Genomic DNA, 22051 nt, shown 5'->3' with positions numbered 1-22051 from the left:
GCAGCTGATGAGGCAATATACACTCCAGGCCTTGAAGCCTGCTTTATTCGTAGATACGTGTGATTACAGGAACATTAACTACAGTGTGGAAACTCTAATGTCCATCACCTTCTGGGGCAAAGAAATGTAGTAGGGCCCAGGTATCATACTCCTGAGAAGGACTCCAGGCATTGAGCCATGGGGATTATATTTTGCATACCTAGGAAGCACTATGTCTTCTCCAGTTATGATTAGGTGCTGGGATCCAAAAGTAAAACTACACAACACAACACTGGCCTCTAGCTCCACTGCGCCATCTTTGAGAAGCATTTTCTCTGATGTGATAAGAGCTGGGGTTCAAGCCTTACTGTTGTAGCTGTAGGATGTGATAGACCCATTACCCCCGATTAGCCACCTGAGAATTCTACCAGGTATGACTGCCTTGAGCAGTTGGCTGTAGTCCATTATGATAGAGCTCTGCAGAAAGCCAACTCCTTTGGGAGGCCAGTTCTCAGAGAATTCATCTTGGACAAGTTAAAACTTTCCTCTCAAGCGCTTACAACCGCAATAATAAATTAATAAACTAGTGTGAACTAGAGCTACACACAAACTAGGTACATATATCTTAAAAATAATCTCAAGTGGAAAAAAATAAGCACAAAAGAACATATCTATTATGATATGTTTATTTAAAATTCAAAAACTGACAGACCTAAACTTTACTTGTATTGGAACACACCTGAATATAATAAAAGTATAAAGAAAAGCAAGAAAGATATTTCAATAAAAGTCAAGACAGTGGTTACCTCTTGGGTGGGGCTATAATGAGAAAGGGAAGGACAAGATGGAGAAGGTTCAAGAAATAGAAGTGTTCTATTTCTTGATTTGGTGGATACATGTGTGTTTATATTTAAACAATACAAATGGTTTTGTACCATTTCTCTTAATTTATATTTAAAATAAAAGTGTTAGAAAGAATACACAATCAAGTATGTAATGGTAAAGGGGCATCCTATTTGCAACTTACCACTCTCAACGGTTCAGAAAGAAACTATTCATTATTTCATGTAACAAATTAGAAAAGGGAAGAAAGAACACAGAGAAGAAAGAAATGCATACTCCAAGTAGAATATTTTCATCTCCTTTTATTGAAGGAAATAGAAATTTGTGCTGCAGAGGCAGTAGTACCTCAGAGCATGACAAGGTAGTCAACGGGGCTGACATGACAAGCCACAATGCTGGCCGGAGGTCCTACCATAGTGGGAGAACCAAAACCACAAAGATAGCAGGAGGTAGCAAACATCCCCAACACCCAGTGTAAGCATTTCCATTTGCAGAGAGGTTGGCCATGCATCTTAAAAACAGGGTCCCCTCACAGCTGGCAGGGTATCATGTCAGTCCACCAAATCCACCCAGAACTAACATGTAGTCTCTAATTTGGAGAGTCTCTCCTGTGACCAAAAGATTTGGACCATTAGAAGATCCAAGTTAATCTTTCAGCTCCTTATCCCAGATAGAAAAAATTCTGAGTTCCTGAAACATCACACAAGTAGAGCTGGACAGGTGCTGATGCCCAGCCTTGCTCTAAAAGTAGTTACTTTTTCTCCCCTGGCTTCTCACACTGCTCACTCAATATGTGCCCTAGGAAACCTCTCAATGTTATAAACAAGGGACAGAATGGGGGCAGCAGCATAGGGTATGGAGGGAATCAAAAGGTGCTACATAGCCAAGAGCATTTCACAAGAAACAGCATGAGAACACTATTGGGTCAAGGTCCTCCCAAACAGCTGCTAGAAGCACACACAAAGAAAAATGTGGTTATTCTCCCATGTCAGGATCAGCTGCGCCAAAGTCATGGTCCAGGAAGCTGAGGCTCTTCATGTCCCTGGCAGATTATCAAACCCCATGGCATTTCCAAGCTGTTCCAGTTTTCAAGTACAATGAGGTGTCTGGGCAGTTCAGTCACAGAAAAGCAAGCACTAAAGAAATCTCAACTGATTACAAATTGATAATATTATCAAACCATAAATTTATATAGTCAAGAACTAATTGTGGGGGTGGTTATGAAGGAGGTGAGGATTTTGCCATATGGAAGTAAGACTAGAAACATTCATATAAACCCTTGATCATGAACCATCCTCATATCCATGAATTGGGAGGAAATTCCTTATTTAGAAATGGCCATCATCTGATTAGTCATTCAGTTGCAGTTTTCTTCAATGCTGGACACATGGTTTCCAAGGATCAAAGTCTTGAGAGCGCTAGATCAGGAAATGGGAGAAGCAAGGCAAGGAGAAGAGGGCATCAGGAGTTGGAATTTCTGAAATGAGCATTTATTTCACAGAAGGCTTGGCACAATGAGGCTGGGGTGAGGGTGGTTTTAGTGATTGTTCTTTGTTGCCTCCTTTGCTGCAGCAATCAGTGGAGTGAGGCTGGAGAGGGGCTTGGCAATCTTCAGGAATTGATGCTAGAAAGGAGAAAAACAGCAAAAGACACATGACTATTGACCATTCTTCCCTAGTAACTATTATAAGACATAAGGGCATCCTTGTTTGTACAAGGTGCTATGTGGAGAGCTTCCGACCATCCCCAGATGGAAGGACAGCTTGAAAACAGATCACTTTGGAAAACTGGCAGCATCTACTTACAGATAAACATACATCTACCCTATACCCTAGCAATTCCAATCCTAGGTATATTCCTAAGAGAAATGAGTTTGTATATCCACCAAAAGATACAAGCAGAAATATTCATAGAAGATTATAACCAGAAAAAACTCAAATGTCCAAGAGAATGGAAAAATGAATAGTGTCATATTCATATAATACTATATAAAAAATTACATAGCAATAAAATAAGCAATTGGTACACTGATAATGGGATGAATCTCATAGACATATTAAGGGAAAGAAGCCAGATATAAGCGAGTTCATATTGCATTATTCCATTTCTTCCTAGGTAAGCCTAAATTACGGTGATAATCAGAATCATAATTACCTTTGGGGAAGGTATTAATTGATCATGACCCAGTAGTATATTGCAATACTGCATTTTAGGAGCACTCATCTAGGAATTTACTGTTCTATCCTCAAATCCAATAATGCTAATTCATTTAGTAAAAATTTCAGTAGCTTGGTCCTTTCCCAAACACTTTCACTGGGCTGTACTTTGGGCCATACCTACAACCGTTAAAGACTATTTTAGAAGAAAATACTATATGAAAATTACATCTACATTTTCAGTAAAGCTATTATAAAAAAGCAATTCCTTTTTTTTTTTTTTTTTTTTTGAGATGGTTTGTTGCTCTGGTTCTCAGGCTGGAGTGCAGTGGTGCGACCTCGGCTCACTGCAACCTCCACCTCCTGGGTTCAAGCAGTTCTCCTGCCTCAACCTCCTGAGTAGCTGGGACTACAGGCACCGACCACCATGCCCAGCTAATAGTTGTATTTTTAGTAGAAACGGGTTTTTCCATGTTGGCCAGGCTGGTCTTGAACTCCAGACCTCAAGTGATCCACCCGCCTCAGCCTCCCAAAGCGCTGGGATTACAGGCATGAGCCACTGTGCCCAGCCTAACAATCCCTTATGTAATTCTCAGAGCCTCTTATCTAAAACTGGTGCTTCTAAAAAAAAAAATTTAGTAAAAAAGTTTTGTGTCTTAAACATGTAGGATGACTCTTGTATCTGATACAAAATATAGGAACTAGGCCGGTTCATTGGCTCACACCTGTAATCCCAGCACTTTGGGAGCCACAGGCGGGTGGGATCACGAGGTCAGGAGTTCAAGACCAATCTGGCCAAGATGGTGAAACCCCATCTTTACTAAAAATGAAAATAATTAAAAAAAAATAGGTGGGTATGGTGGCAGGTGCCTGTAATCCCAGCTACTTGGGAAGATGAGGCAGAGAACTGCTTAAACCCAGGAGACGGAAATTGGAGTGAGCCAAGATTGCGCCACTGTACTCCAGCCTGGGTGACAGAGTGAGAACTATCACATTTCCTTTTCTTTTCTGCCCTGGCTACCAGGAAACTGAGAACCAAATCTAACATGTAAACAAACTACTCAACTCAAATGATGAGGATATCTGATTCTTCTGCCATACTTACAATTCCCTTGATTAGTCATACTGTATACGTACACACACACACACACACACACACACACACACAGAGAGAGAGAGAGAGAGAGAGAGAGAGAGAGAGAGAGAGAGAGAAACTGCAACCTCCACCTCTTGGGTTCAAGCAATTGCAGATTGCAACATTGCACTCCAGCCTGGGCAACAGAGAGTATTAGATACTAATATTCTTTGCTGAGAATGGTTTCAACTTCTGTTGGGACAGAGATAGTATAAAGAGCTACTGAGAACAAGAAGTTACTATCACTATGAAAGGAATAAAAGATCCTAGCTAAATTGTGAAGACGTGAATTAATATATATATCATCCTATGCATTTCTGTTCACAAGTGTGTTCTCATAGGAGAAACAAATGTGAAGCCTTTATGATTTAGGAATCTGAAAGTCATGGTTTTGAATATTTACAATGTACATCCATAAGTTAAAATGCCAGCTTTCTCAGATCACATGTTTCTACAATTCCCCTAAGTTGAGAGCAGCATGATCCAACACTGAACTGGGAGGCCTCAGTTTCCTTCTCTGTCTAATAAACAAAACAGACTAGATGAGCCCTTAGGGCTTTCTACTTGTGATACTCTTTGAGCCTATAAGAGCAGTGGCCAAGAGCATACACAATTGAGAGCCAAATGAGCTGAAATCCTGAATCTACTACTTACCAGCTATCATGGAAAAGTTACCAAACACTTGAAACCTCAGCTTACTCATCTGTAAAAATGACAATAACTGCTGGTGCAGTGGCTCAAGCCTGTAATCCCTGCACTTTAGGAGGTTGAGGCAGGCAGATCACCTGAGGTTAGGAGTTCAAGACCAGCCTGGCCAGCATGGTGAAACCCTGTCTCTACTAAAAATACAAAATTATCTGGGTGTTGTGGCAGGCACCTGTAATCCCAGCTACTGGGGAAACTGCATCATTAGAATTGCTTGAACCCAGGAGGTGGAGGTTGCAGTGAGCCAAGATTGCAACGTTGCACTCCAGCCTGGGCAACAGAGTGAGACTCTGTCTCAAAAAAAAGAAAAAAAAAGAGAGAGAATAACTGGCTGGGTGCAGTGGCTCATGCCTGTAATCCCAGCACTTTGGGAGGCCAAGGAGGTGGATCATGAGGTCAGGGGTACAAGAGCAGCCTGGCCAACATGGTGAAACCCCATCTCTACTAAAAATACAAAAATTAGCTGAGTGTGGTGGTGCAAGCCTGTAATCCCAGGTACTTGGGAGGCTGAGGCAGGAGAATCACTTGAACCTGGGAGGTGGAGGTTGCAGTGAGCCGAGATTGCGGCATTGCACTCCAGCCTGGAAAACAGAGCAAGACTCCATCAAAAAAAAAAAAAAAAAAAAAAAAAAAGAGAGAGCATAACAGAACCTACAACTCACAAGAGTTGTTTTGAAAGCTAATATATAAAGTGCTTAGTGCCTAAATATATAAAGTGTTTAGTGCCTAAAATATAGTAAAGATTCAATATAATGCATTTATTACTATTTATATTACCATATCAGGAAGAAAACTTTAGAGGGCATGAACTTTTCAAGAACTGTAATTTGGTACTTAATTAACAACGGCCTCTCTACTAATCACAGGCTTAGCATATAGTATTTACACATTTTCCAGTGCCTACAATTTCCAGAATACAACTCTTACGAACAGGAAGAGGGGTCTTACATTGTACTAAGAGATTTGTAGTCCCACCAGATACTAGAGACTAATGGGTTACACATGGCAGAACCCAGATCTCTTATCTAATAGGCCAATGCTCCATAATCAGTAACCTCAATTACAAAGAGATGCTAAATATGTTACAGAAGGTGATATTCCAATGTAGGTTCTTCCAGCAATTCCATTCAATTCAATAAATATTTTCTGAGTACCTATCCTGAGTCAGGTCCTAGGTAAAACATGAGACTGAGGGATTAATAAAATATAGGTTACAATCCAGTAGGAAAGAGACTCATAATTAACTTTAACACAGGGCAATATGCTAGGTCCTGCCCTGCCCTGCTCTGTCACTCCTGGGCTTCATAATATAAAAGTAAATGACAGTGCATGCCTTTATAAAGTTGCATGTGATACTTACTATTAAATCAACAGTGGGCAGTATAATAAAATAACTCTAGTTGTAAGAAATTGTTCTTGAAACATACATGTTAAATATAAATGATGTGACCTGCCAAAGGCAATTTCTGCAACCATATAAAATTATCAGGTTTAGGCAGGTGGGAGAATAAAAGGCCCGGCAAATCCCTGACTCCGAGTTTTCCCACAAACTGGCAAAATCTTACTCAACAAGTAGAGTATTAATGCCATCATCTGAGGATTTCCAATGAAGAAAGTGTGAAGACTCCAAAAGCCACACTCACTAGATTATCTTCTAAACTTATGTTCCATGGATGGGCATGGTTGCTCATGCCATGCCTGTAATTCCAGCACTTTGGGAGGCTGTGGCAGGCAGACTGTTCAGCCCAGCCTGGGCAACATGGCAAAACCCTGTCTCTACAAAAAAATAGAAAAATTAGGCAGGCACGGTGGTTCATGCCTGCAGTCCCAGCTACTCTGAGGTGAGAGGATCAGCAGAACCTGGAGAGGTTGAGGCTGCAGTGAGCCATGATTGCACCACTGCACTCCAGCCTGGGCAACAGAGAGAGACCCTGTCTCAAAAAATAAAACTTAATGTTCCTTTGCTAAAAATGTATCCTTTGAGCCAATCCCAGCAAAATATAACTCGCGTAGGATTTGGTTGTTAGAGAGCTGTTTCTCATCAAGACTCAAACAAACTGCCAGACTAATTCAAACAGAACATAGGAAGTGCTAATGAAAAATACAGGCAGGCTGGGCACAGTGGGTCATGCTTGTGGTCCCAGCACTTTGTAAAGCCAAGGTGGGCTGATCGCTTGAACCCAGGAATTTGTGACCAGCCTGGCCAACATAGCAAAACTCCGTCTCTACAAAGAAGTTTTTTAAAAAATTAGCCAGGCATGGTGGTATGCACCTATAGTTCCAGCTACTTGGGAGGCTGAGGTGGGAAGATCACTTAAGTGAGCCCAGGAGAGGAAGACTGCAGTGAGCCAAGATCACGTCATTGCAAACTCCAGCCTGGGTGAGAAAGTAAGACCCTATGGAGAAAAAAGAAAAGGAAAACAAAGGGAGGAGAGGGAGAGGGAAAGGAGAAAAGGAAGAAAAGAAAAAGGAGAAAGGGAAGAAAAGGAAAGAGAAAGAAAAGAAAGAAAGAAAGCAAGAAAGCTACATGGAAAGCTCAATACGTGCTCAGAAAGTAGACTGTAAACTGAGCCTAGGAGAACGTGTACAGGAAGAGGCTAAGAAAATAGTATGGGCAAAGGCCCAGGGATAAAAGTTAGGGCGGTAGGAACAGAGTGAGTGTGGGAAACGGTAGAAGAGAAGCCTAGTTCTATAACATCCAGTGCGTTACAGACAAACATGAAGTAAAAAAGGCTTGGTTTAGTGATTCCTTAAATTTGGTGCTTCCCTGCGTAGGGACGGTTACCTGCAGCAGCTCTTTAGCTGAACCTCTCTTCTCCACATCCATCTCAAGACAGCGGTTCAGAAAGTCCCGGAAGATAGCTGACAGCTTCTCTGGGTTCTGAAGTTCCGGGGTCCCATTGGTGGCAATGAGGTACAAGGCCTGGCAATAAAGATGGTAAATTACCTTGAGCTCCAACTGAGGTTCTCTCTTGTTCTCCATATACACATTCTAGAAATACAGTCAGCTGCTTTATGCTCTAGGATGCAAAGCAGCAGCTGTGTATACATACTTGAAAGAGTATGACCTAAGGATCAGGTTTAACATTTGAAGGCCATGAGACTATGTGCAAGCCACTGAACTTCCAACTTCCCTGTCTGTAAAGTAGGGATGATGATAATGCCCATCTCATATGTCTGTAAAAATAAGATAGTATATTTAAAAGTACTTTGTAAACTTATGAAATGTTACAGACCTAAGGGTTTATTATTATACTTTTTTTTTTTTTGAGACCAGAGTCTTACCCTATCACCCAGGCTGGAGTGCAGTGGCACGATCTTGGCTCACTGCAATCTCCGCCTCCTGGGTTCAAGCAATTCTCCCTGCCTCAGCCTCCCGAGCAGCCGGGATTATAGATGGCTGTTGCCATGCCCAGCTAACTTCTGTATTTTTTAGTAGAGATGGGATTTCACCATGTTGGCCAGGCTGGTCTCGAACTTCTGGACTCAAGTGATCCACCCGCCTCAACCTCCCAAAGTGCTAGGATTACAGGCGTGAGTCACTGTGCCTGGCCTTATTATTATTCTTGCTTACACATTTGAAGGGTTTATTATCCATTTAGCCTGTTGAGTTAAACATCTGCCCAGCTGCTGGCAGACATTATTCCTGGTGCATTCATCTCAGTCATCCAAGAACTGATCTCTTCTAGCAGGAGAGGAATGTTAAATGTAAGTAAAAACTGTTGCTACCCTGGTCCCTTAATATGAAGCATCTTCTGGGAAAGGTAAAGAAAAACGTAGTAAAAAAGACTAAATCTTTACAAGCACTCAGCACTTAATTCACAAAGTACTTATATAAGCACTGTCTACTTTAATGGCCACAATTAACTCCAGGTAATAGGGCAAGAATTATCATCCTTACTTCATAGATAAGGTTCAGAAACATAAAAAGATATGTCTAGGGCCAGGCAGTGGTGGCTCACACCTGTAATCCCAGCACTTTGAGAGGCCAAGGTGGGTGGATCACCTGAGGTCAGGAGTTTGAGACCATCAAGACCAGCCTGACCAATATGGCGAAATCCTGTCTCTACCAAAAATACAAAAATTAGCCGGGCATGGTGGCACGCACCTGTAATCCCAGCTACTTAGGAGGCTGAGGCAGGAGAATTGCTTGAACCTAGGAGGCGGAGGTTGCAGTGAGCTGAGATCACACCATGGCAGTCCAGCATGGGCAACAGAGCGAGACTCTGTCTCAAAAAAAAAGTGTCTAAGATCACTCTGTCGTATTTCTAACATACCACAGCAATCATCATCTTCAAATCTCTCCAAGGCCATTCTAAGGCAGAGAAGAATATGTTGTATGTGGAGTCAGAGACAAAGCTGGGGCCAAAGGGTAGAAACTACAGAAGGTAGGTTCAGTTTTGTGCACTGAAGCAATTTCCAATAATCAGAGGTATCTAAGGATGACATGAGCATGTAGATGACTACCTACCAGCAACAGTGCATAGGGAATTCCTGCACTGGATGGGAGGTGGGAATAAATGAGAAAATAAAAGCAATCAGAATAAATTTCACATTTGTCTACACCAAGACCACCAACCTATTTTTGCATCTGTGTTGATATGCTCTGTTACAATGGATACGTTGTCCATGCTCATCTAATGTCCTCTACTTCAGTACTTGATCAAATCCCTCTCTCTGACTTAAGGACACTGCTTCTATAGTTGTCACTTCCTTCTTTAACACGACCATTTGCCTCCTCTTCACCACATCATTCCCATTAGCACATAGACATCATCTTTTAGAAAACCCTCCCTTGGCTCCATTTTAAGATAGTGCTCCATTTTTGTTACCCTTCCCAGCAAAATTCCTTTAAGAGAAAAGACACCTGTTTATACATGCCTTCTCAATGTCCTCTTCTTCCACTTTCATTAATTTAATTAGACTTTCATCCCCAGCATTCTACTGATAACTGATTGTCAAAGTCATTAAGAACCGCCACATTGGCAAATACAATGTTCATTTCTCTGTCTCATCTTATTCAACACTTGACACATAATCTACCCTCCTCCCTCTTTTGGAAGCACTGTTCTTTTCGTCTACAGGACATTTCACCTCCAGGACGCTTCTCTGCTCTCGGTCTACTTTCCTATTCCCTCTAACCTGTAAACAGTAGAGTAACCTAGAGCTCAGTACTCAAATCTCTTTAACTGTACTCACTCTCTCGGTGAGTAATCTCATCTACCTCTGATTTTAAATGCCAACTGTATATCATCTACTAATAAATTTATGTTTACAGTCCTGACCCCTCACCCTTGAACGCCAGAATCATAAGCCAAACTCTACTCCCAGCTCCACTTAAATGTCTAGTTAACATTTCAAATCAACACATTCAAAACCAACTCTTTATTACCCCACTTAAGTATGCTCTTCACCATTTCAACAGATGGCAACTGAATTTTTTCAGCACTTCAGACAAAAAACCTTGCAGTTGTTGCTGATTCCTCTTTCTCTAATATTCAGTTCATCTTGTCAGCTACTCCTTCAAGACATCTCCTGAGTCTGACCACTTCTCACTTCCACTCCTACCGATACAGTCCAATATACTACCACTCTTATCTGAACTATTACAATAGTCTCTTACAGTCTATTTTCCATAAAAACAGCCAAATGATCTATTTAAAACATAAATCAGATCGTATTACTCCTCAGCTCAAAACCTTCAAATGACTTCCCAACTCTGCAAAATAAAATAACTTATGAGAGAAAACTTCCCTCTGTACTCTAAAATAGCACACCTCTTCCTCCATTACTCTCTTGACTCCCTTACTTTGCTTTTTCTCACAGCACTTACCATCTGTTACTACATATTAATTTATTATAATTAGAATAGTTTCTTACACTTGATAGGGACTCAAATAATTGTTGAATAAATGAATGAGTAACTTCTAATATTCCTTTTCTTTGAACACTTAACAGTTTTTTTTTTTTTTTTAGATGAAGTCCTGCACTGTCGCCCAGGCTGGAGTGCAGTGGTGCAATCTCGGCTCACTGCAACCTCCGCCTTCTGGATTCAAGCAATTCTCCTGCCTCACCCTCCCAAACAGCTGAAATTACAGGCACCACCACCACGCCCAGCTAATTTTTTTGTATTTTTAGTAGAGATGGAGTTTCAATATATTGGCCAGGCTGGTCTCAAACTCCTGACCTTGTGATCCACCCACCTCAGCCTCCCAAAGTGCTAGCATTGCAGGCATGAGCCACCATGCCTGGCCTGAGCATTTATACTTTAAGTTCAACAGTGACTAATTGTATCCAGAAAAGGGATCTCCAGATTGAAAGCCACAGAGAACAGCCTGGGTTCCTATTTCCTGGGACTAAAGACTACAGCCCAAATAACTTGAAACAGGACTAGGAATACTCACTCTCAGAGGGTTTTCATTGAGGTATGGAGGCTCTCCTTCAATCATTTCAATGGCCATGATGCCCAGGGACCAGATGTCAACCTTGGGCCCATAGGCCTTTCGTGTCACAACCTCTGGTGCCATCCAGTATGGGGTTCCTACCATGGTGCTCCGTTTGCTCTGCTCTGGGGTTATCTGTGCGCAGAATCCAAAATCAGCTAGAAAAGAAAAATAAGAGAAAGACTATACAGTTAGGATATACACTCACTTCAGTAAGTGTTGACTGTGTGTATACACTTAGGTGACAAGCTGTGCCTGGCTCCCAGCTCTCCTATCTTTGGTCCAAAAGTCTCCAAAGTCACTTGACTGCTACCTTCATGTCTAGCTCCTAGCCTATTTCCTATTGAATCCTGAAGAGAAATAGGAGGAATATAAGAAAACACCATCTCTGGCCTCCCACCGCTCCTCAAACCAAAGGACTTAAAGTCCAAGCTGCCTATTTTGGTCTTGGATTGCTTGTCCGAATTCTGCTTTGTTCTTGAAAACCATTCTCATATTCCCAAATCTGGCAACTAGGCCCTTGCCTTATTCCTTGGGCATGAGTCCTTGATTTAAACCCCAATCACCTATGACTAGGCATGGCCCTGCTTTTATGCCCCAGACCCAGCGCTGCTAGTCGTCCTTCAATAAACTGCCCATCCACCCATGACACAGCCTGTTTGTCTGGACTAATGGTCTTTACACCTTTGAACAAAATGTTTTACTTGCAGTGGTTTTTATATTATATTGCACTTACAAAATTATTTAAATTAGGAAGCCTTTGATAGTACAGATTATGTCTTCTTACTTGTCCTCATATCCCTAGAAGGGCTGGCATGTACTAGACATTCAATAAAAGTTTGCTGAATACTTGAATGAAAGAAATTACACAAACTCTTTATTCTAATTATCTATTACATGTTTTCCATACTAGATTGAGAACTTGAAGGTAGGGAAAATGTTTCCTGAGTGCCCATCTTAGGACCTAGCACAGAGTAAGCATTTAGCAAAGTTTTTTGTGGTTGTTGTTTAATGTATAAATGAACGAAAAAATAATGAAATGGTATCCTACGATTAATACAGAAGAATATAAAACAGCCCTCATCTTCCATGAAATAATAAAGACCCTCTGGTGAATGTTGTAGTTACTATTATATGATTACCATATCACAAGAGACAGGGCCCCACAGGGAGAGAAGCATTGTCATCCCTAAGGCTCCTACTTACTTAGCTTGACAGAGCCATCCATTCCCAACAGAATATTGTCGCTTTTGATGTCTCTGTGAATGACCTGGTTCGAATGCAGAAACTCCAGAGCCTGCAGACACTATTGAAGTGATGTGGGCAGGGGGAGAAAGAAAGGACATACATATAATATAGAAGACTTAATAGAAAATGAGCTAATTCAAACTCTTCACTTTAAAATAAAGGAAGTAAGGCCCCAATGAGTAAAAGGACTTGCCCCAAATCAGTCACAGAGCCAGACCTAGAACCAAGGCTTCCATCTCCTAGCTAAACATTCTGTTAACACTTCATGCTGCCTTTCACCTTAAAATCGTTTTCTTAAATAAAAGAGTTCCTCCAATGTATTTTGTTTTTGTTTTCGTTTTTTTTAATTAAATCCTTGATAAAGAACCTAAGGCCCAAAAGAAATTACTGAAAAAAATGGAAAGGATCTGATAATGACAGACTGGAGGAAAACAACAAATAAGGGTCATATTTGAGGAAGCAGACATGTGGAAATGATACTAGAAACAGTAAGTTTGCAGCATAATCTTATTTTGGTGAGGAGATATGTTGTACTATTTTGGATATGCTGAATTTGACATCTGAAGACAAAGTAGGCAACTGAATTTATGAATCTTAGGTTCCATACAGGGGTAAATATTTACAAGTCATTTGGGAAGAGGTAATTTTTATATAAGTTATAGGAATGGTTGAATGTGGCAAAGGGTATAGGAGAAAGAGACGAATCTTGGAAAACATCTCCACTTAGCAGGCAGAATGAGTAACAAAGAGACACAACGGTACAATTAAAATGCCTAGTTCTGCTACTACCTCACCGACTCTATAATTCTGGACAACTCACTCTTCTGTTCTCCCATCTATAAAATGTGGGAATCAGATGAGATCATCACGGCTTTTCTACTAAATCAATAATTTGAGTTCACTGACCCAAAGCTAATTTTTAAGAAACTTCTACCAATTAAAAATCACTTAAGATAAAAGCGAACAGGAAAATACTATTTAAATGGTCCTAACCTAATATTTTACTTTCTAAGAATATACCAATGGCTAAATTAAGAGTAAACCAATATCCAGAATTGAGTTTTCCCTGAAAATGTAAGAGGTGCTCTTCTTAGAAGGCTGGAGACCCAGGTCTCAGGATATCAGAAATTATGATCAAAAAGAATGATCTTGAGAAATTGGAACTCTCATACATTGCTGGCAGGAATGTAAAACAGCTACTACAGAAACAGTTTGGCAGTTTCTCAATAGTTGAGTATGGAGTTGCCATATGACCAGCAATCCACCTGTAAGAATATACCCAAAAGAATGAGAATATGCCTCCAGACAAAAACTGGTATATGAGTGTTCATAATACAATTTTTTTATAACAGCTGAAAATGGAAACAATCCAAATGTCCATTCTATTATTTGGCAATAAAAAGGAATGAGGTACTGATACATGCTACAAAATAGATGAACCTTTGAAACATAACCCTAGCTAAGTCAAAGAAGACAATTATAAAAGAGCAAATATTACATGATTCCATTTATATAAAATGTCCAGTACAGGGAAACTACAGAGATAGAAAATAGATTAGTGGTTGTACAGGGCTGGGAGAGTCAGGACAGGGGACAGGAAAAGTGGCTGTTAACAGATATTAATTTCCTCTTTGGGGTGATAAAAAGGATCTAAAATTCATTATGATGGTGGTTGCAGAACTCTATGAATATACTAAAAACTCGTGAATTATTTACCTTAAATGGGTGAATTGTATCTCAATAAAGACATTTTAAAAAGGAGATAATCTCTATTAGAACTGAAGAATAGCAATACCATCTATTATACAGTATTAAAATTTTTTTCCAAGTGCTTTTTGATCCATATAGCACCCTAAGGTTTATACAGTGTGAACACTGCAATTTCCATTTAACAGATTAATAATTTGAGGCAAAATGATTTCCCAAAGTATACATATGCATGTATTCTCCACCAGTGAAACTTGGTTCCTGAGGGTGAGGGGGTGGGGTAAAAAAAAATCTTAGGTATTACAATGGTTTGTGACCCTCCAAAGGGCCACAGTATGTACAGCTGAGCTATATATCTGTGATATTAAAATTTAATGGCAGGGAGTATGATTAGGAAAAACGCTCCTTAAGAAGGAGATAATGAAAAGAAGGTTAAGAAATACTGCATTAGTAGTGGAACAAAGGAAAAAATGTCAGAACCCCTAAGAATCTCAGCCTGGCATTAAGGTATTAATTCCATTAATTAATTCTAATTACTTGTGAACATTTTAGATCCTAAAGTTGTGTGCAAAGGTGACCATATTTTCTAGGGTAGTATTGGTTGTATTGGTTTCACATTTTATTCTTCTTAATACTGATTAAATATACAACTACATAATTTCAGCAGTATGCCTTCAGATCTTATGCCATCAAACCCCAATCACACTATTATACTCATCCCCACAAAATTCTGAGCCTCATCTCATCTTCTATGTTTTCCCTAATTTCCTAACTTTTCTCTTAGGTTGGGGCAAAAGCAATTGTGGCTTTTGGCTTTTTTGTTTTTTTTTTTTAAGTAATGGCAAAAACTACAATTACTTTTGCATTATTGGGCCCGCAGAAGGTTCTAGTCTGTCATCAGCAAAACACCCAATATCCTCAATGTGTCTGAATATTCCCTTCATCTTTTTGCTCTAATGGAAATGAAATGTGGTTATTCTCTGTGGATACTGCTTCTCATGAAGGCCTTCTGGAAGGCTTTTTTGTCTACTTAAATCAGTGTTATTATTGATTCTAGACATTTAATACCAATGAGGAGAAAGGGGAGTATCTATTTAAGCTTTGTTTTCTTTTTTTATTTTCCTGCAAGTATTTTACCCTAGATTTTGCTGCCTTGCTTTTTATATAGCATTCAGATGTTTACTCAGATCTATAGCAAAACCTTCCCTGACAATCCTGTCTAAAATAGTACTTCCTCCATCACTACCTTCTTACTCTGCTTTATTTTCTTCATAGCACATAAATAAAGCGAGAAAGCAGAATAAAAATGATTACAATATATGCCCATATAATAGAGATAAAGGAATATATTATAATGTGCTTAGAGCGGTTATCTTTAAGATTGGAATTATGAGTGACATTTTAAAATATATACTTTCTTTTTTCTACAATGGGTAGAATAAAGTTAACTTTAAAGGAAAAAACCATGGTTATAGAAATGATAAAACACAAGTACAATACAGGAATGACAGGAATGTCAGCACTAATTTCTACCACTTCCACAGAGCCCAGGCTGAATGGGGAACTTCAGGAGACAGGAATATGGAGGCAGCTTTCTACCCAAGACAGCTTGGCCCTTGGCCTTACCTCACGGCACACAGCGGCAATCTGGCCTTCATCCATGCAGGTTTCTGTCACCACGTCTGTCAAGGAGCCTCCAGCCAAGTATTCCATAACAACCCACAGCTCATCTCCCACAAGGTAACTGCAGGAATACAGATCAAGGGTGAGTAGAAACAATCAGAGAACACTGAGCCACAGCACTGCATTTCAAAGGCTAGGTCTATACACAGAGTAAAATTACGTCTTAGCACAAAGTAAAGTAAAAGGTTCTTTACTTCAGGGAAAGGCAGAATCTGGGGGACAGAATCACTCACTTCGAATCTCTCAACGATGCTCCTGGTGAAAACCAAGCATGTGTGTTCTGTGAAGCCCCAGAGGGCAGAACTAAGATCACTAACTTAAAATGATATGATAAAATTGTATTTCATCACAACACAAAGGAAGACATCCTAAAATTAGAAAGACTGACATGATTCCCACACCTCTAGAAGCATCCAAACATTGGACAAAGATGGGATTTAGAGTCCATGTTACCCAAAGAAGAGAGAGCTACTAAACCTCCCAGAGAGTCCTACCACATCTGAGATCTACGAGAGCAAGTATTGAGTCTTGTTCAAAACTCTATCCCCAGAGTCCAGCACAGCAGATGCCAATATTTACTAAATAAATCAATGAATCAAAGGTAACTGTAAATACTAAATGAAATAATGTTTATAAGTGTCTCTTAAAAGCTGCAAGTGTTGTATACATAGTCATTATGCTGATAATTGACCTCTATTTTGAATGTCTGTGATTCAAGAATGGAATGAATTTAGCAAGAGCCAAAGCCTTCTGATAAGCCAAGACTACCACTTAGTAAGGTATCCCTGGAGAGATTACAGACTGACATGAGTTAGAACTGACAGTTTCGCTCAGGGGTTGGATCACTCAGCCCTATTACATGATAAATAAAAAGGTCACTTAGCCTATCTGGCCTTACTATAGAGTCAGACGAATAAAAACAAGGCAAGCCTAGAACCCTAAAGTCTCCTGCCAGTCTTGGACATAGAAGCTGGACACTTCTTGCATTGGCTTGAACTGTGTGGTATCATCTTATCTTCATCCTGATATTGGGAATACTGCTGGACAGATGTGGAGACTGTAGGAAGATTTTAACAAACGCACTCAAGCAAAAGGTAAGATTTGAATCCTTTTTTTTTTTTAACTACTAATCGGGTGCTCGTTCCATAAAACTCTGTGTTCTGATTTATAATTTTTTAATGTCCATGACAAATAAACATGACAGACTAAGTCTTTCTTCAACAATCTCTTTTGAGAGAGAAGACTATGGAGACTTGAACTCTATGGTCTGAATGTTTGTGTCCCTCAAAATTTGTATGTTGAAAATCTAATCATTAATGTCATTAGAAGGTGGGACCTTTGGAAGGTGATTACAACATGAGGGTTCTGCCCTCATGAATAGAATTACTGCCATTATAAAAGGGACCACCGACAACTGTCTTGACCTACCATGTAGGGGACACAGGAAGACAAAATCTAGGAACCAGAAAACAGGCCCTCACCAGACCCTGAATCTTCCAGCACCTTGATCTTAGACTTCCCAACTTCCAGAACTGTGAGAAATAACTTTGTGTGATTTTTAAGCTACCCAGCCTCTGAAAGTTTAGCACCCTGGGACTAAGACAGGGTGAACCAAAAGACAATGCAGGATTGGATAAAAAGTCCTCCACAGGCATGAGCCTATTTCCTCCCTGACAAAGAATGCACATTTACAGCTTCTTAATCACACACAGAAAAGACAACTATCAACCTGAACTGAGTAGGGGAAGAAACATGAGGGTCTAAGTGACTATCTCTGGCCACTGACAAAGTAGATCCCGTTTTCCTGGGCCCGACATGTCATTGTCAAAGCTAAGACAATACAGACAAGATTCAGTTTGTCCCAAACACTTTGTGGCTATACACTGTGTCAGCATATTTTCAAAAATTCCATCTCAAAGCTAAAGCCCCAGAGCATCTCATATGGATGGAGTTCATCCATATATGATGAAGTTCCCCTCTGGGACATCTCACAAAAACCACAGACTCTCATTTGCAACACCTTCACTGAATGCTCAGGTGAAGGGCAACTTCTATGATCTTACAGAGGTGTATTTTTTTCTATATCAAACCAGCAGCTATTTGAGGGCAAAGATAGCATTATTTACTTCTGATTTCCAGAGTAAAAGCCTCTGGGAATACCAGTAAAGGTATGATTAATAAACTAATCTGTAAGTCTTTTAATCCTACTCCCAGAATACAAATTCCTTCAATAACATGGTCTTATGTAGATGCCTCCACTGACGGAGAACTCACCATTATGTGAGTCAGGCCATACTCTTACTGACAGCTTTCATTTTTCCATATCCTGAGCCAAAATCTAATACCCCTGTCGCCTTTGGTAGTTTCCAAGAGCTATATCTCTGTCTAATAAGTTCGGAAAGAGATGATAAGGTACTAAGTTTCAGAGGATTGTTCAGACCCAGTCAGGCCACACATTAAGGAGAAAGAACATTTCAAAGAAGGTTTTATTCTTTCCATTATTGGGAATATCAAAGTTCAACTCCTTTCTTCTTTAAGAAAACTGAAACTTACTAGTGTTTTAGATGCAGAACAAGAAGGCACCCTTATGAAATCTACCAGTAACAGGAAGAGGTAGCTGGTCAAGCAGTATAAGAGGTAAAGAAATCAGAGTCCAAGATTCAGTACAATTTTACCTCCACCTATGATGTCTCTGAACCCTGGGCAAGAAGCTTAACTTTTTTTTTTTTTTCAGGTATTGGAGAAAACAACATATATAATAGAAAGGGCATTAATACTGATGCTTGGAATATCCAAATTCAAAACCCTGCTTTGCTGTTTTCTGTCTTACTACTCTTGGACAAGTTATTAACATCTATAAACCTCAGTTTCCTCATCTGTAAAATATGGATAAAAATCCCTACCTCACAATGAGATATTGTTCATGAAAGTGGTTGGTACAAAGTAAGGCCGAATAAAAATATTATCCACAACCACTTTTACTATTTTGGAAAACACAATTTTGATGAGCTAGAATCATGGGCTTAAATAATAAAAATGGGCCATATTGAAGATTGTGAAAAAGTTCTACATTTCCAGTTTAATGCAAGTTCATGTAAAAAAAAAATCAGAAATTTTAGTTTGTAAGCAGACATCCTAAAAGATAAAACAAGAACGAAATCATTAAGCTATGCTGAGTTTAGAAAGAGTTCCACTCTCCCCATAGTGGTCAGATCTCAAATAAAACATCTAGTTTTGAGCACAGCATTTTAAGAGAATAGAAACAAACTAGGAGTTATTCAGAAGGATGAGCAGAATAAGGAAAGATTTGGGATGTAAAATGAGTTAAGGACCTAGATGTTTTGACTCAGGCAGATGGGCTGGTAGGTTTCCCTTAGGCAAAACAAACAGTACTAGGATCAACTGTTAGAAGCTTTATAGTGGTAGAGTTCAGCCTAACACAGAAGGATTTTCTAGCAGTAAAGGTGTCCAGCATTACACAGGGACAAATTCAGAGAGCTCAGCCTCACAGAAGGCTCTTAAATGGAGGCAGTTCTGAGTGCTGACACCGGCCTCTTCTCTAACAGCTTCACTACCAATCAGTCCCAAAGGCCCAATCCCTCTGATAAGACCCACCACTCCATACCTGTCCAAGTAATTCACAATGTTTGGATTCTTGTTTTCCCTCATGACCAGGATCTCATTAATTATCAGCTCTTTCTTGGGCTGCTGCTGAAGATTCATCTGCTTAATGGCCACCTGAAATCAGAGTATATTCATTGTGCAACCAAAGTCATTCTCATTAACTGAGCACCTACTAAGTACCAGACCTTAAATACTCAGGAAACAAAGATACAGTCTTAGCCTTCAAGTAATTCACAATTTGTTTATGTAGACCAGTGGTCTTCAAAGTGAGGTCTCAAGGCAGCAGCAGCATCATCCAGGAGCTTGTTGGAAGTAAAAACCTCAGGTCCCACCCCAAACCTACTAAATCAAAAATTCTGTGACGTAGTAAGTCCTCCAGGTGACTGTAATATACACCAAAGTTTCAGAATCAAACTTTGGTGTAGAAAAATACTTTAAAAAATTCACAATAGAAAAGAGATGCTGTAACAGAGGTTCATAAAAAATGCTACCAAAACACAAAATACAGTAAAAGCCAAGAACTCTTTCAATCTGGCCATGTACAGAGGCTTCATAAAGGGGGAGGTGACTTTCCGAATCTGAGGTAGAAAGATAAATCAGAGTTGACCAGGTTAAGAAAGAAGCCAGATAGAGGACGAAAGCTCTATCTACAGAAATACAAACAGATTTCCACACACCATGAATGTAAGGTGTACTTTAGTTGCTAAGGCACTTGGTACCCATTCCGTCTATGTGTCAGGTACTATTATAACGTGTTCTCAAATTTGTTATTTCATTTAATATTCAAAGACACCTTGTGTGCTAATTATTATTAATGTTTCAACAGATGAGGAAATTGTGTTTCAGAGAGGATATGACTTACATACACGGCTATTCAATAGCAAAATCAGGGTTAGAACCCTCAAAAGGGATGCCAAGTTACCTTGCACATGTAGCCAGATTAATTTTCCCCCCACAGTATATATACAATAACCTTGTTCAAAAACTTACATGGCTCCTGGTTGTCTAGAAATGTTTCTCAGTACAATATTCAAAGTTCACATGATGTGGCCCCTACCTTACTTCCAGCTCTGTTCCTTCACAGAGGAGTGTTCACGGACAACACTCCATGTTCTCCCTGCTATCTAGTCCCCTTTCCTTTGTTCAGAATCTTCTCTCCCTCTAGAATAGCCTGTATCATTTCCACAAAAGCTACTTATGCTTTGTATCAGGCCAAAGGAAACTTCATTCTCCAAACGCAATATGCCTTTTCCCTTCTTTAAAGTCCTATAAGATCATATTTATCCCTCTCTTATGGAACTTACAACTTGCTACCATGTATAATGACTAGTTAGAGGTGTGTAGTGATTGAAAGCCCAGAATCCCCAATGCCAAACACAGGGTTTTACACACATAGAGCTGGTGCTCAACAAATGTCTGCAGAAACGAAGAGTGCAACAGAGAAGTCAGTAGGTTGGTAAGTACTTTCTTTTTTTAAAAACAAAACAAAACAAAACAAAACAAAACAAAACAAAAAAAACAGAAAACTAGCGATAGGCTCCTGTATCCCATAGGTGTATACTTTAAATTATTTGCTAAGTGTTCATTTTCTAGAGCTATTTTCTCTTTTTCCTGCTTAGTAGACAAGAACATGAACATCTAATAGAACTAAGTTGTCTTTTCAGAAACAGCAAGAAGTATAAACAAGGAATGATTCAAACTTTTATGTGACAAGTCCCTGACTCTATTATTTCTTCAAGTCAAGAATGGACAGTCTTCTGCAGAGACCAAGTTAATCATTAAGAATAGAAGTAATTCTGTTAAAAAATCTGATCACCACCATTCCCTGCCTCAAGTAAGGATTGCTTTGGAGTGGGGTTTCCTGTTAGGTCAGGCTTCTGGTCTGGCTCTAGCTCTCTGTAACAGCTAAGCATTAGTTTTTCCCCATATTTGAAAAGCAAATGCTGATCTAAAAATATTAAGTATAGTTAGCCCTTATCACACACATTAAGGACTGGAGCCAGAAGAATGTCTTTGGAGTTACTCATGCCATCTTGGAGGATGGGACACTGCTTATGAACCTCACAGTGGTCACTGCTGGCAGCAACAAGGGAGGAGAGGCAGAAAGAGACTACTAACATGGAGGCTCTATTTTTTTTTTTTTTTAAGAGATGGAGTCTTGCTCTGTTGCCCAGGCTGGAGTGCAAAGGTGCGATCTTGGTTTACTGCAACCTCTGCCTCCCACATTCAAGTGATTCTCCTGCCTCAGCCTCCCGAGTAGCTGGATTACAGGCATCCACCACCATGCCTGGCTAACTTTGGTCTTTTTAGTAGAAACAGGGTTCCACCATGTTGATCAGGCTGTTCTCAAACTCCTGACCTGGTAATCCGCCTGCCTTGGTCTCCCAAAGTGTTGGGATTACAGGCAGGAGCCACCACGTCCGGCCAGGCCTAGCTATGGTCTAGGCTAAGTGTCCTTCACCTAATCAGACCTCACCTGATAGGAGATAGCATTCCTATAACAGAAAAAGATCTGGACTTGAACTCTG

General features: G+C 39.9%; 1 protein-coding gene across 4 annotated transcripts in view; it reads right to left on the bottom strand.

Annotated features, from left to right (window-relative positions):
* Positions 1 to 649: 649 nt before the first annotated feature.
* The window catches only part of PAK1 (p21 (RAC1) activated kinase 1), a 156363-nt gene continuing 134961 nt past the window's right edge, over positions 650 to 22051 (bottom strand). For all 4 annotated transcript variants that reach the window (XM_039462227.2, XM_039462228.2, XM_010330809.3 and 1 more), the window contains 6 exons: positions 19525 to 19637; positions 15843 to 15960; positions 12468 to 12567; positions 11223 to 11419; positions 7604 to 7741; positions 650 to 2446 (listed from right to left, as the gene is read on the bottom strand). In XM_039462227.2, coding sequence (XP_039318161.1) covers positions 2360 to 2446; positions 7604 to 7741; positions 11223 to 11419; positions 12468 to 12567; positions 15843 to 15960; positions 19525 to 19637 — 753 coding nt within the window. In that variant the 3' untranslated portion in view covers positions 650 to 2359. The remainder of the gene's footprint in view (positions 2447 to 7603; positions 7742 to 11222; positions 11420 to 12467; positions 12568 to 15842; positions 15961 to 19524; positions 19638 to 22051) is intronic.

Source organism: Saimiri boliviensis, chromosome 6, assembly GCF_048565385.1.
Source record: "Saimiri boliviensis isolate mSaiBol1 chromosome 6, mSaiBol1.pri, whole genome shotgun sequence".
NCBI lineage: Eukaryota > Metazoa > Chordata > Mammalia > Primates > Cebidae > Saimiri > Saimiri boliviensis.
Note: the sequence above shows the minus strand (reverse complement) of the source record. Positions and strands in the feature narration are given on the sequence as shown.